Source organism: Marmota monax, unplaced genomic scaffold (genome assembly GCF_021218885.2).
Source record: "Marmota monax isolate L192 unplaced genomic scaffold, Marmota_monax_Labrador192_F-V1.1 WCK01_AAM20220418_F8-fsc00021, whole genome shotgun sequence".
Taxonomy (NCBI): domain Eukaryota; kingdom Metazoa; phylum Chordata; class Mammalia; order Rodentia; family Sciuridae; genus Marmota; species Marmota monax.
The window spans coordinates 24,913,989-24,928,117 of record NW_026695228.1 but is presented as its reverse complement, the minus strand read 5'-3'; the positions used below and the strand labels follow the sequence as shown (position 1 = coordinate 24,928,117).

Below are 14,129 nucleotides of genomic sequence, written 5' to 3'. Positions count from 1 at the left end.
GTTCCACTGGTGGACAGGGCTTAGGGCAGCATTGAAGAGCTTGGCCGTTCCTTGGAGTCCCCAGGTAGTGGCCTCGGCCTACACCCTGCCGCCTAGGATTCTGGGATGATGATGCGACCCCCCCACTCCAACTCCTGTCAGCTGGAGGCCACATGCTGGCCCTGGGGGGAGGGGGGCTTGCCAGTTAAAGGGTGGAGGCCCAGAGCCCTGCCTGCGGAACCAAGGGACTTCGGCTTGCGGGCCTCCCGTCTGTGAAACCCAGAAACCTCAGAGGCCGCTGCGCAGTGCGGTCAGAGGCCAGGGGCCAGGCGCTCCACAGAGGCTGCGTTTTGCGGTTCCAAGGGGCCAGGTAACTGGCGAGGGGCCTGGGGTGGCTTCTGCCTCCACGGGTCCGGGAGTCCCTCGGGTAGGGCTGGAACGCGCATGTGCAATCTTCCGGGAGGTCCCGCCCCGCGTGCGCGGTGGCTGCAGCGGCGGTGACGGTGGCGGTGGAGCCATGCCGCTGGAGGCCATACGCTACTCGCGGGGCTCTCTGCAGATCCTCGACCAGCTGCTGCTGCCCCAGCAGAGCCGCTACGAAGCGGTGGGCTCGGTGACGCAGGCCTGGGAGGCCATCCGCGCCATGAAGGTGGGGCCACGCGGGGACGGCGAGGCTGGGGGCGGGGGATCGCGCGCCTCTGCAGCCCCTGCAGCCCCTGCCGCCCCTGCCGCCCTGTGCCACAGGTGCGGGGCGCCCCGGCCATCGCCCTGGTGGGCTGCCTCAGCCTCGCCGTGGAGCTCCAGGCGGGCGCCGGGGGGCCGGGTCTTGCCCCTCTGGTGGACTTCGTGCGCGACAGGCTGAGCTTCCTCGTGACCGCCCGGCCCACCGCTGTCAACATGGCCCGCGCTGCTCGCGACCTGGCGGACGCCGCAGCTCAGGAGGCGGAGCAAGAGGGTGCCACCGAGGAGGCGGTCCGGGAGAGGTAGGGAGCCCCGGGCCAGTCACCCCGGCAACAGACGCTGTTGGCTTTGTGTATGCATTTTACAGATGGGGAAATAGAGGCACGGCATTCTTAGTCCCTTGTCCCGGGTCCCACAGGTGACGCCACGGATCTGGGCCCCAGAGCCCTGGACCTCAACTATGCAAACCCCACCCCTCGGCACGCCCAGCTCACCTGTGCCCATGTGCTCCCCTGGTTCCCTTGATTTTTGCTTTTGAGGAACTTTGTTTCCTGTCTTCATCCCTTACCTGCCCTCTTCCTTTCTTTCTTCCCGGTGGCTCCAGCCACACCTTCCTCCTCAGTGTTCCTTGACTATGCCAGGCTCACTCCTGCCTCAGGGCCTTGGCACATGCACTTGCTACAAGCCACGTAATCCCGGAGCTTGGGGTTTCAGGTCTCTGCCTTCCCCGACCCCTCTTCATAATACAGCTGGCCCCCTGCTCTCTGTTGGGGATTCTGCTGCCTCCTCCTTCATTTTATCTGCTCATCACCTGCCCCCCAACCCCAGTGTCAGCTCCACAGGGACAGATTTTCATCTTGTTTACTCCTTTGCCCCCTCCCTAGCATTGGCACACCAGAAATAGTGAGCACACATTGTGAGTATAACGGGTTTGTGCCGGTGGCAGAACGTCCAGCCTCACAAGAGCAAGAGGCCTGAGCAGTAGGCCCCACACAACAGCCCTGGGCAGAGGCGGGACCAGCCTGGACCTGGCAGCTGGCGCTAACCCTCCTTGTCCGCCCAGAGTCATCCGCTGCGCTGAGGACATGCTGGAGAAAGACCTCAGAGACAACCAGAGCATCGGGGACCTGGGAGCCCACCACATCCTGGAGCGGGCAGCCCCTGCCGGGGGCAAGGTGACCGTGCTGACCCACTGCAACACTGGTGCACTGGCCACTGCTGGCTACGGCACGGCCCTAGGTGAGTGGTGTCTTCAGGGACAGGAGAGGGCTTTTTTCTTTTCTTTTCTTTTCTTGGATGAAAAAGAAACTCAAACCACTTTATCCACCAAAAACAGTGAAGGTAGGTGGTTGGCATCAGGTATAGCTAGATCCAGGGCTCAACCAGTGACATAAGGATCCACCTGTCCTGTCCTTAGCTTTGCTCTCATTTATCTTCATGCTCTGGGGGTTGGCACGGGGGACTCCCAGGGCTCAGATCACAAGAAAAAGAGCCAAGAGTATCAGAATTTTCCTTGTATCTCAAGATTCCTGATAGGTCACCTGCTCTTCCAGGCCCGATCACTTAATGGCCCTGGACTGAGGCTTATGCCTGAAGAGTGTAGATGTGGACTCCAAAAGGACAGGAGAAGGGAACAGCCTCCCCGCAGATGAGATCGGGGTGGCTGTGACCAGGAGGGGTGGGCAATGACAAGGCAGCAGGTCCCCTTGACACTCAGGATCCGGGAAGCTTCCTTGCTGTTTGGGCCCCTCCCTTAGTCCTGGAGCTCGGGTCTCATGAAGGACTCCTGCCTTTGACTCAGCCACTCAACCAGCTGTTTCCGTTTCCGGTGGCACTGGACCTCAGACATGCCAGATACGCACCCTCCCGTGGCGCCACGTCCCCGGCCCTTGTTATTTTGAGGCAGGGTCTGCTAAGTGCCCAGGCTTGTCCTGAACTTGCAGTCTCCTTCCTCAGCCTCCCAAGCAGCTGGCACTGTGGGCGTGTACCACCATGGCACTCCAGTGCCCTGCTGCAACCAGCATGCATTAAGCACCTGCTGTGTGCTGGGCATTGGAGTCCCCAGGGAATAAAGCAATCAAGGTCTCTGCCCTAGTGAGGCCCCAGGGAAGTGGGAGGGACCGACAGCGGGAAGGACAAATAGGTGTTAGCAGGGACAGGACTGCACTTGGTGAGGTTTTGGGTATCCCCTCCCAGCCTAGGCGCCTGTGTCCCTCACCACTGGGCAACCCTATCCTTCTGCTGCCCCCACAGGTGTGATTCGCTCCCTGCACAACCTGGGCCGCCTGGAGCGCACCTTCTGCACAGAGACGCGGCCCTACAACCAGGGAGCCCGGCTGACGGCCTTTGAGCTGGTTTATGAGCACATCCCCGCCACCCTCATCACCGACAGCATGGCGGCCGCCGCCATGGCGCACCGGGGAGTATCAGGTCAGCGGGCTACGTGCGGGCAGGTGGGCAGGGCTCCGGGCAGCCAGGACCAGGTCATGTGACCCCCAGCCTCTCACTCCCAGCCGTTGTCGTGGGAGCCGACCGCGTGGTCGCTAACGGTGACACAGCCAACAAAGTGGGCACCTACCAGCTGGCCATTGCCGCCAAGCACCACGGCATCCCCTTCTACGTGGCCGCCCCCAGCTCCTCATGCGACCTCCGCCTGCAGACGGGCCAGGAGATTGTCATCGAGGAGCGGCCCGGCCAGGAGCTGACCGACGTCAACGGGGTCAGGATCGCAGCACCCGGTAAGCTGGGGGCTCAGACAGGAGACTCTGGCACCTGAGCACTTCTGGGGGTGGGTGGCATGTAGGGCATGGGCAGCCTGCTGGAGGGGGCACAGGCAGCTCTGTCAAGCCATTCCTTATAGCAGGGCACTCTGAGTTCAGGTGAGAATTTGCAGTGAGTAACGTGGTGTCCTGTATCCTCCGAGTGACCTCCTCACCTGAGCGAGAAACAAGAATAGCCCAGCCAGCTGTCTCGGAGGAAACTGAGCCAGGCTGAAGTGTGGCTGTGGTAGGGCCCCAGCCCAGCATGTGGGAGGCCCTGGGTTCCATCCCAGAGCTGCAAAGGGAAAAAAAAAAAAAAAAGATAAGCTACCATTAAAACCTCTTCATAGAAGCCAGGCTCGATGGAGCATGCCTGTCACCCCAGTGGCTCAGGAGGCTGAGGCAGGAGAATCTCTAGTTCAAAGCCAGATTCAGCAATGAGGAGATGCTAAGCAACTCAGTGAGACCCTGTCTCTAAATAACATACAAAATAGGTCTGGGGTGTGGCTCAGTGGTCGAGTGCCCTGGAGTTCAGTCCCAGTAGAGAAGAGAAGAAAAGAGAAAAGAACCTCTTCGTAAACTCAGGGACCTTCAGTAAATGAATCCACTTGACCTTTAGAAGCATGCCGGTCCCTTTAAATATTAGCTCAAGAAATATCAGCAGTCACAGTGATGATTACAAATAGAAAATGATTTTTTCTTTTTCTTTTTGGTGCCGGGATGGAACCCAGGCCTTGTGCATGCCAGGCAGGTGCTCCACCTACACCCAAGCCCCAGTTTTTGTTGTTGTTGTTGTTTGTTTGTTTGTTTTTCCATTGGCCTGGGAGTAGCTGAGTGGTAGAGCACTTAGGTTCCAGCCCAAGTGCTAGAGAAAAGGAAAGAAAGGAAAAAAAAGACCTGAAGGAGGACAAACGAGGCAAGGCACCGAAGACGGCAGGAAACAGTTGTATTTGGCTGCAGCCAGGTTCACGGGGCACAGCTTTTGCTGTTATCAATCAATCTCCTGAACCCCGAGCTCAGGCAGTTTCAGAGTTTTATTCCCAGCGTGTAAGGGGAGGGGCTCAGAAGTTCACAGAAAAGCAGCTTTTTCTTTCACTGTTCTGGGCAAGTTAACTCTTCAAGGACCACACCTGAGAAGGGGAGAGCCTCTTTTCCCCTTTCTTCCCTCCCCCTGCCAGCTGTTACCATGGAGCCCATTTGTAACTTATCTTAAAAATGTAGACATCTCGGGGCTGGGGATGTGGCTCAAGTGGTAGCGTGCTTGCCTGGCATGCGTGCGGCCCAGGTTCGATCCTCAGCACCACATACAAACAAAGATGTTGTGTCCACCGAAAAACTAATAAATAAATATTAAAAAAAAAAATGTAGACATCTGTGTGAAGCCCAGCTCAAGGCCAGAGGCCTTGTTTGCACAGTTCTACAAAGTACTATACTGGATACGTTTGTGAAAAACTAGTAAGGGGGTGTCCAGCACCTGGAGTGCTGGTGTCTTCTCAGCCAGTGGCCAAGTAAACAGGGCGACATGAAAATAGGAAGTCTATCTACACTGGACTCTTTCACAGAGACTCTTGCTGACAGTCCTAAAATCAGCCATGGTGAAGATTTCTGGAGAGGCCCAGTTAAGACTTTTCAGTGGAGAAAGGGGGTGCCCTTCAGAACAGGGCTCGGTCCTGAGGTTCTTTCCCACCCTGGCTTGATGGACTGTGCTGCACCCTGCGGGGTCTGAGGTTCCTGATGAAGCCCCGCCGTGGGCAGAGGTGGCCAAGGCATGTGAGGCCGTGAAGCTGCCTCCCCAGGCTGGACGGTCCGAGAATGGAGGGGTCTGATCTTGTCATGGGTGCACTGCCCCAGCCTTCCTGCGCTTCAGGGGCGAGGACTCTCAGATTCTCAAGAATCACCGTGATGGACACAGGGACAAGAGCCTGGGGACGTCCACAGCGCCACATCCTTGCCTTCACACCTCCCTCTCTCCCTGCAGGAATTGAGGTTTGGAACCCTGCCTTTGACGTTACCCCCCATGACCTCATCACCGGCGGCATCGTCACCGAGCTGGGTGTCTTCGCCCCGGCCGAGCTCCGGACCGCCCTGAGCACCACCGTCTCCTAGCGGAGGGACCCCAGACGGACTGGATGTAACCACCTCAGCCTGTCTACCTTGCCCATGTGTCTCAGGTTTTATAATAAACTGATCCAGTGGCCTACCCAAAACTGACCTTCCCCCAGTTCTCTCTAGAGCAGGGACAGCGACAGGGCCTTGCATGGCTCTTCAGAACCCAGCAGCAGGCTGGGGTGGTGGCTCAGTGGGAGAGTGCCTGCCTAGCATATGCGAGGCACTGGGTTCGATTCTCAGCACCGCATAAAAATAAATAAAATAACGGTCCATTGACAACTAGAAGATATTTTAAAAAAGAACCCAGCAGCTGCAACTAAGCTGCCCAATTTCAAATCCCAGCTCTATCTCTTTCTCCATTGTGTTATCTTGGGCAAGTCGCTTCACCTCTCTGTGCCTTTCCTCAATTATAAGACGGGGCTGATACTAGTACCTCCCTTTAGTAAGCAGGGTAACACCTCAAGTGCAAATTTTAAAACGACTCCCCAAAACCTTAGTAATCAAGAGAAATAATATTTTAATACAATTTTTTTATTTTTATTTTTTTTGGGGGGGAGGGGATAGGTACCAGGGATTGAACTCTGAGCCACATCCCCAGCCCTTTTTTTTTTTTTTTTTTTTTTTAAGAGACAGGGTCGCACTGAGTTGCTTAGTACCTCACTCAAGTGGCTGAGGCTGGCTATGAACTCGTGATCCTCGTAGTCCCCCAAGCCACTGGGACTACAGGCGTGTACCACCACGCTCCGCCTAATGCAGTATTTTTTTCTTTTAAAAGAATTAGGCAGCTGGGCACAGGGCCACACACCATAAGCCCAGCATCTGGGGAGGCTGAGGCAGGAGGATCGAGAGTTGAAAGCCAGCCTCAGCAATTTAGTGAGGCACTAAGCAACTCAGCCAGACCCTGTATCTAAATAAAATATGAAAAAGGGCTAGAGATGTTGCCCAGTGGTTGAGTGCCCTGGGTTCAATGCCCAATAACAACAACAACAAAAAGAATGTAAAAATAATTCCATGGTTCCAAGATTTTAAAGAATTAAACCTTATATTTGCCATTTGAGTTTACTCTCCTCATGCCTGATACCAGCTATGGTTCCAATAAAACTTGATTTACAAAATCAGGCAGCCATTCTACACGGTATAGTTGAATGTGGTGAACTGTATTTGGTTTTGGTTTTTTGGGGAACAGGGTGCTGGGATTGAACCCTCACACACAGCAGGCAAGTGTTCTAGCATAACCACATCCCCAGCCCCGACCTTACTGGGGGTTGAGCAGAATCCAACCAGCCTTTTTTTTTTTTTTTCCCTTTCAGTCAAGCTCTCCCTAAATTGCCCAGATGGACCTTCTCGAATTTGCGATTTTCTTACCTCAGGCTTCCAAGTGGGTGGGATTACTGGCTGGTACCATGCGCCTGGTTTAAGATGGTTTAAAACATTGAAAGTGTTCGTGGGGGACTGGGGTGTGACTCAGAGCTTGTGCTTAGCCTGCTAGAATCCCTGGGTTCTATCCCCAGCACTGCGAAGAAAAAAAAATGATTACTGAAGTATTTGTCACTCTTTACATTTCCCAGGCCTGGCTTCACCCTAATCCGGGCTTCTGTGTATAAAGAGCATAAAATGATACGCCTTTTAGGAAGCACACACGCGCCCGTGATGTTGACCTTACACACTGGGAACTGCTCGCCAGTGGTATGATTGACAGCGCCTGGGGAGCCACGCTATATCCCGTGAGCCCTTGCGCGCTCTGGCCCCGCTGTATCCCAGGTGCCGCGCTCCTTCCGGTTACGACTGGCCGAGGCCTCGCCCCTTCCGGCGGTGCCCGATCATGGCGCAGGGGCAGCGCAAGTTTCAGGCGCAGAAGCCGGCGAAGAGTAAAACTGCAGCGGCGGCCTCGGAGCGGAACCGCGGGCCGCGGAAAGGAGGTGAGAACTGGGGCCGGGAAGGGCGGGGAGAGCTGGGCTTAGGGCGCCCCGGCCTCATGCCACCGCGTCTTTCCCAGGTCGCGTTATCGCCCCCAAGAAGGCGCGCATCGTGCAGCAGCGGAAGCTCAAGAAGGTGAGCGGGGCCTGCGAGCGGCGCGGGGTGGAGCCGGCGGGCGACCAGAGGTGGCTCCCAGGGAGCGTCGAGGGCCCGGGAGAAGGCCCGGCCTCGGAGCCTCTGCGTCCTCTCTGGCGCGGGGAGTGAGAAACGCGCCTCGCGTTCTGCAGGCCTGGAAGCAGCGAGGCCTGGAACGAGGAGCCTTCCCAGCCCGCCAGCTGCGGGCTGCGAAACCCCGGCTTTGCCAGGAGGCAGCGCTGGGTGCAGATCTCGGCCCCGTCGACAGCTCCTCGCTATTAGCCTTTCACCTGTGAGCCGCCCTTGTAAGGGCACCGCCTTCCCGGCGCTGCGAGGACGGAACGTGGAGGAGCAGAGAGCGCTGAGAGCCCTGCGGGGCGACAGGGGTGCACGGCCTCTCGGTTCGCGTTGTCTTTTTTTCCTGGTACCAGGAATTTAACTCAGGGACTCTTAACCACGGAGCCATATCCCCAGCCTCCGAACCGCCCGGACCGATGGGACTACAGGCCTGCGCCACCACACCCAGGCTTTTTGTGCTAGTCTTGAAGTGTAGCCGTTCTGTGTAGGTGGGTAGGGTTGAGCTGATGGAGAAATTGGAAGGAGATTCAGGTGTGGTTTTGTCGGCAGCAGACGTGGATTTGAATTGTAGCCCACACTCACTAGTCCTGTCACCTTGAGCAAATCATTTAGTCTCCCCAGAGTGTGATTCTTTTAAAAACTGGGTACCTAACCCCCAACCCAAGCACAGTGGCTGGCCCCTTTAATCTTCGCTATTCTGGAGGCTGAGAGAGGAGGATGAAGGCCAGTCATAGTACCTTAGAGAAAGGCTGAGCTTGCACTCGGTGGCAGAGTGCTTGCCTAGCATTTAAGAAGCCCTGGGTTCCTTGACCAGCCCCAGTGGGAAGAGAAAACCTGAGTAGCAGTGGTGTGCGTATCTCTGTCAGGGGTGGGTAGGAGTCTCAAGTACATCCCAGACTCCCTGTGTCCAAAAGAGCTCCTGATACATCTTTCCCGTCCCCCCTCCTCCCCACCCATGGTCCTGGAGTCTTACCTCACAACATCCTTGAATTCCTGCTTCTCTCCATCCCTTTAGAATTGGTCTGGAATCCACCCACTTCCCATGCATGTCACCTCCCAACTGGACTTCGTGGTCACCCCCCTGCCAGGTCTCCTGGCTTCCACCCTTTCCCCACAGCCACCACAGCAGCCCTAGGGAGCCTGTCCCTGCTCTGCCCAGAACCCCCTTCGCACTCAGGAAAAGCCCAGGTCCTCACCTCAGCCAGAAGGGCCCTGCCCATCTCTCCTCCCCTCTTCCCCCTCCCTCCCTCTGGAGAGTCCCTTAGTGACTCCTTGTCCACTTTGGAACTTCACTCTGGCTGCTTTCCCTGCCTGGACTCTTTCCCTGGGAATCTGCATGGCTCCCTTCCCTTCTGCAGGTGGCTTTAGTGACATCTTCCCTGATGGCAGCGTCACCTCCCCATCATCTCTGATTCTGCACAGCAGCACTTAGTAGCATTTAAAAGTCTAATGCTGAGACTAATCACTGAAACTATCACTGAGACTAATTTCTTCCACACGTTTGCATTGAATATTGGCTCCACATGGGCAGGGATTTTTCCATATCTTGTTCACTCTTATGTCCCCTGTACCTGAGCATGCGGTCAGCCACCCTCCCTGGTAGTAGTGGTCATGGTGTTGGAACTTATGTAGGTAGGGAAGGTGCAGTTTGAGGGTGGTGATTCAGCCAGACTGGTTCATGTCCCCATTCAGAGCCGCAGTCACCTTCAGCAAAGCAGAGATGACATGGGATAGGAGGGTCATCTGAGGTCAGAGGCTTTGGGCACCCATGTGGCTTGGGGATCCTGGGCAAGGACCTCCTTGCTACATAGCCTCAGTTTCCCCATCTATAAAGTGGACATGAACAGAGGTACAGACATGAGAAAGTTGTGCATTTAGGCCCCAAAGTGGGTGGGTGAGACTTCCGTCCAGACTCCCAGGCTGGCACCAGGTGAGGGGAGACCTGCTGACCCAGCTCTGAGGGCTCTGGGTGGGAGAGCGGCAGCCCGGCTTCCCCACCTCGGGTTTCTCTGGTTGCTTCCTCAGGACCTGGAGGTTGGGATTCGGAAGAAGATCGAACACGACGTGGTGATGAAAGCGAGCTCCAGTCTGCCCAAGAGGCTGGCACTGCTGCGGGCCCCAGCCAAGAAGAAGGGGGCCTCTGCCACCTCCAGGAAATCCTCCTGAGGCCCCAGCCCCACTGTACCCCACAGGCGGCACGGCGGGCAGAGGATCCTGTCCCCAGCTCCGGGTGGCACAGACTTGAGGGGGGCGCCATAGCATGCAGGTGGACCTCCCGGGGCACCAAGAAAGGGGTGTGCTCAGCTGCCTCTGTCCCGTGCCAGGGCCCCGTCTCCACTGCTGTACCCCAGAACAGTAAATCTGGCTTGGCCAACCTCCTGTCAGCCCTCCTGCCAGCAGGTGATGCCCACCGGGCTCCACTGAAGACCTGTCCTGTCCCAGATGATGGTGCTCTGCACATGGAGCTGGGAGGGCTCTTGTGCTTACTGAGACCCTAGGTGACTCTGGTCACTTCCTCTGTCTGCCCAGCCATTCCTCAGCCCTGGGGACACAGCCAACGAGGAGCCACCTTGTAAGGTCCCAATGCCAATCAGCCCTGCCCCCATAAAGCATTGCCTGTGGGCAGGCACTGTACGTCACCGCAACTGGCGGGTTGGTCATGGCATTGACGTTCCAGCTTGAACCTGCAGCTGGCAGACGCCTGGCTGCCTGTCCCCGGCTGCCTGTCACCAGACCACAGTGTCCCTGTCCATCCTGGGGCCCCTCCACTGCATTGGTACTCAGGTCTGCTGGACTGGACTGCCTGTGGGTCCGCAGGGCACTGGCCTGGTCACTGCCCTTTTCTCCTGTGGCTGTGGCCTGGGTGACACTGAACTGTGGTCTTTGGGGAATGGGGCCTGTGGACACAGATGGCTGGGCCCCCATGGCCCATCCTTTCCTGACCGCCTCATCCCTCCAAGGAGTTGGCGTCACCAGTGGATGTCCCTAAGGACTTAAGCATATGGATAGTGACTCCCAAAAATCCACGTGTTTAGGTGTGATCCCCAGGGTATTGCTATTGGGAGGTGCTGTGGACCTTAAAGAGTAGAGACGGGCTGGGGCTCAGTAGTCCAGCGCTTGCCCAGCACCTGTGAGGCCCACATCCAAATAAATAAATAAAATGTGTTGTGTTCATCAACTAAGATTAAATTGGTTTTTTAAAAAGTAGGGGCTGGGGTCGTGGCTCAGTGGTAGAGCGCTTGCCTAGCACATTGCGAAGCCCTGGGTTTGATCCTCAGCACCACATAAAATAAAAGTATTTAGAAAAAAAGTAGAGCATGCTGGGAGGTCCTTGGGTCACTGGAGAGAGACATGCCTTCAGGAGCCTGTGGGACCCCAGCTTCCTGTCTTTGTGAGCAGTTGCTCTTACGCATGTCCCCTGTGTCCCCTCCCACTGCCATCTGGCACCCTCACCACAGGCCCAAAGCAGTGAGGCCCCCTGGTCTTGGGCTGAAATGAAGCTTCATAAATAATAGTGTGGGGTGCTCACTAGCAGCGCAGCACTGGGTGTTATGTCCCCAATCCACCCCAGGCAGAGACTTGAGAAAACAGGTGTTCACGCAAATACCTGTGCACAGGTGATTCTAGTAGGATTATTTACAACAGCCCAAAGGTGTGGAGGAGCAGAGGGGGTCTGGCCACACAGTGGAGTATTGTTTTCCCTTGAAGAAGGACAAAATGCTGCTGCAGACCAGGGCACAGTGACCAATGAGAGGCCAGACAGGAGAGGCTGCAGAGTGTGGTTCTGTTGGTAGGAAACTTCCAGAACAGAAAAGTCTACAGGGACAGAAACATCAGGGGACAGGGAGTGACTGCTAGTGGGGGCAGGGTCTCCTTTTAGGGGATGGAAATGTTCTGGGACCAGGTAGAGGTCATTGTGCACATTGAGGTGATGAGTTTTAGCAGGGCACACCTGTGATCCCAAGGGCTCCGGCGGCTGAGGCAGGAGGATGGCCAGTTCGAAGCCAGCCTCAGCCACTCAGTGAGGCAGGAAGCAATTCAGTGAGACCTTGTCTCCAAAGTTTTTTAAAGGGGAGTGGGCTGTGGCTGTGGCTCAGTGGTTCAGTGTCCCTGGGTTCAATCAATCCTTGGTACCAAAAAAAAAGTGTATGTGAATTTTACATCAAAAAAGTGGGGGGAAGAAAATTTTCACAAATGAAAAAATCCTGGCTCAACATATTTTTAAATGTTTGTTTAGCTGTAGGTGGACACAATGCCTTTATATTTATGTGGTGCTGAGGAGCAAACCCAGCGCCTCCCATGTGCGAGGAAGGCTCTGCCCAGCCTGGGCCATGCCCCAGCCCCAGCCCGACTCCACCTCTTCTTCAAGAAGTGAAGTTGCGGCTGGGGCTGGAGCTCAGCAGAAGAGCGCCCACCTGGCACGCGTGGGGCATGGGGTTCAGTCCTCAGCACCTTATGCAAATAAATAAAATAAAGGAATCACGTCCAGCTACAGCTAAAAAAAATGTAAAAAGAAAAGAAGAAAGAAATGAAGTTGTGGCAGCAGCGCCCACTCAGACGGGAGGCCCCAGTTGGAGTTTCCCATCTCCCACCTTCTGCTTCTGTGGCAGGAGGCGGCTGAAGGAGAGCCGGGGGGGCTGGGGTGGGCTGCTGAGCCTCCCGAGGGGACCAGGGCCCTCACCTGTGCCCAGCTCAGCAGCGAGTGACATCTGCCCTTGGCGGCTCTTGGACCACTCAGCATTCGTTCTGTGCCCGTCTCTGCCCTGGGCAGAGCTCAGAACTGACTCTAGTGAGAACAGGACACAAGCCCCACCCCAGCCTGTGTCCCCTGGAGACCACCCTCCTCCCTGCCTTGGCCCCCGGCCTTTGCATCTGGAATTTCAGCCCCTCACTGCCCTCCCCAGATGTCCCCTGGAGCAGCCTGCCCTGTCCCCTGCCCTGGTAGGGACCTTTCTGAGTTTCTGCTTCGGTCTGTTTTTGCTGCGTGTGCTGGGGTGGCACCCGGGGCCGCACACAGAGCACGCAGGTCCCCTGTCTCAGGCCCATGCGGTCTTGGTGGTGGCTGTTGGCTGCGGTGCCCGGAGCCCCGGGCACAGGTGTGCTGGGGCGGGCGCGGCCCTCCTTTCTGCGAGGACAGCCCGGCTTCCAGGAGCCGGTCCTGCGCGGCTCTGCACAGCCGTCGCGGGTACCGCGCCACTGGCCGTCTGAACCCCTCCAGGACTCCCGGCTGGAGCCGCGGAGCCACGCGTCGTCCTTCTAACCCACTGGGCTCCAGGCTTCGGGGCCTGGGACGCTGCAGGGCCACCTCCGACCCACGGGGAGCCGGTGGCCTGGGCGCCTGCGCTTCACACCCTGGACCCGCGAACGCCTGCGCCTCCGGCTCCGGCCCTTTGATGCGCTGGGGCATCTGCCGGCTCCGCAGGAGTTAAATTAAAATTTAACACGTTCGCATCTTTCCATGCCTTTGAGAGCCACCGTCTTTTGAAAACTATCTTTCCACCTTCCTGTCTGAAGAGGAAAGAGCCACGACAGGCTGGGCCCTGGTGCCATCTGGCACCTGCCTCGGCCACCAGGAGGCGCCTAGGCCGGGGGCCAGGGCCGCCCACAGGCGGGCGCGCGGGCGGGCCAGAGAGCCCTGAAAATTGGCTCCTTTTGTGTCTCCTCCGCCAGCCCCTTGGAGGAGGAAGGACCTCGGGGGCAAAAGAGCTTTCGGGAGCTACAGGTAGGGAGTCTGGAATGTGGACCCACCTGTTTGTCCCCCTTCGCCTGCCCCCCTGGCCCCAGCCTCATTTTCCCATCCTTCCCCTGGACCTCCCCCCACCAGGACTTCCACCTGCCCACAAGCCCCCCTTTAGCACCGGACCCCAGACTCCAAAACCCCACACCTCAAGTTCTACACCATATTTTCGCCACCTAGCTGTGTGACCTTTAGCAAGTGTCTAACTCTCTGAGCCTCAGTTGTCCCATCTGTTAAATGGAGAGCCCAACACCCTGCCCTTGTGTGGATTCAGGAGCCTGAAGGACTTGGGACTTGCTGATGTAACTGGGTACAGCCCTTGGGTGCTGGAGGATGGGGACGAGGAAACTCAAGTTTGGCCACCCCCCTGGGCCAGGGGTGTCATTAAATGTGAGTTTTCAGATCCAATTTTTCTCACTCAAGCCTCTTCCTGCACCTCCCCCGGGCCTGGAATGCCCATTTCCTGGCCAGGCCCTGATTCTCGCACGTGAACTGGTGTTTGGAGAGGAAGGAAAGAGACGCAGGCAGCTCTTGCTTGCCAGCCGGCCATCTCCACCAGGAAGCAAGTGACTGACTGGGCTGGTTTCCTGCTGCGTCAGCAGGGGTTCGGGTGCAGGGGCCTGGACTCTCAGAGAAGTGGGGTGGGGTGTCCTGAGCCAGAGGTCAGGGTCCCCTCCCTCGTCCGAGCCTCCGGGAAGCCCCATTTCCATTCCGTGGGTCAGGTCGAGAGAGGA

The 14,129-nt window shown here is 57.0% G+C and overlaps 2 protein-coding genes across 2 annotated transcripts; both read left to right on the top strand.

Moving 5' to 3' along the window:
- The first annotated feature begins 427 nt into the window (after positions 1–427).
- Mri1 (methylthioribose-1-phosphate isomerase 1) lies at positions 428–5,626 on the top strand. Its single transcript, XM_046437054.2, has 6 exons — positions 428–628; positions 724–962; positions 1,724–1,899; positions 2,914–3,090; positions 3,174–3,398; positions 5,398–5,626. Exons 1-6 carry the CDS (start codon positions 497–499, stop codon positions 5,523–5,525), a joined length of 1,077 nt encoding a protein of 358 aa, XP_046293010.1. The 5' UTR covers positions 428–496; the 3' UTR covers positions 5,526–5,626.
- Positions 5,627–7,294: 1,668 nt separating this feature from the next.
- Positions 7,295–10,836, top strand: CUNH19orf53 (chromosome unknown C19orf53 homolog). The gene is made up of 3 exons (XM_046436943.2): positions 7,295–7,447; positions 7,525–7,580; positions 9,684–10,836. The coding sequence occupies exons 1-3, from the start codon at positions 7,351–7,353 to the stop codon at positions 9,822–9,824; spliced, it is 294 nt and encodes a 97-aa protein (XP_046292899.1). The 5' UTR covers positions 7,295–7,350; the 3' UTR covers positions 9,825–10,836.
- Positions 10,837–14,129: the final 3,293 nt, after the last annotated feature.

Excerpts from the sequence above, each read along its gene's own strand:
- Mri1 (XM_046437054.2), top strand. The coding sequence starts at position 497 with ATGCCGCTGGAGGCCATACGCTACTCGCGGGGCTCTCTGCAGATCCTC. Across the intron at positions 629-723 it reads AGGCCATCCGCGCCATGAAG|GTGCGGGGCGCCCCGGCCAT; the intron begins GTGGGGCCACGC and ends CCTGTGCCACAG. Across the intron at positions 3,399-5,397 it reads GGTCAGGATCGCAGCACCCG|GAATTGAGGTTTGGAACCCT; the intron begins GTAAGCTGGGGG and ends CTCTCCCTGCAG.
- CUNH19orf53 (XM_046436943.2), top strand. The coding sequence starts at position 7,351 with ATGGCGCAGGGGCAGCGCAAGTTTCAGGCGCAGAAGCCGGCGAAGAGT. Across the intron at positions 7,448-7,524 it reads CCGCGGGCCGCGGAAAGGAG|GTCGCGTTATCGCCCCCAAG; the intron begins GTGAGAACTGGG and ends CGTCTTTCCCAG. Across the intron at positions 7,581-9,683 it reads AGCAGCGGAAGCTCAAGAAG|GACCTGGAGGTTGGGATTCG; the intron begins GTGAGCGGGGCC and ends TTGCTTCCTCAG.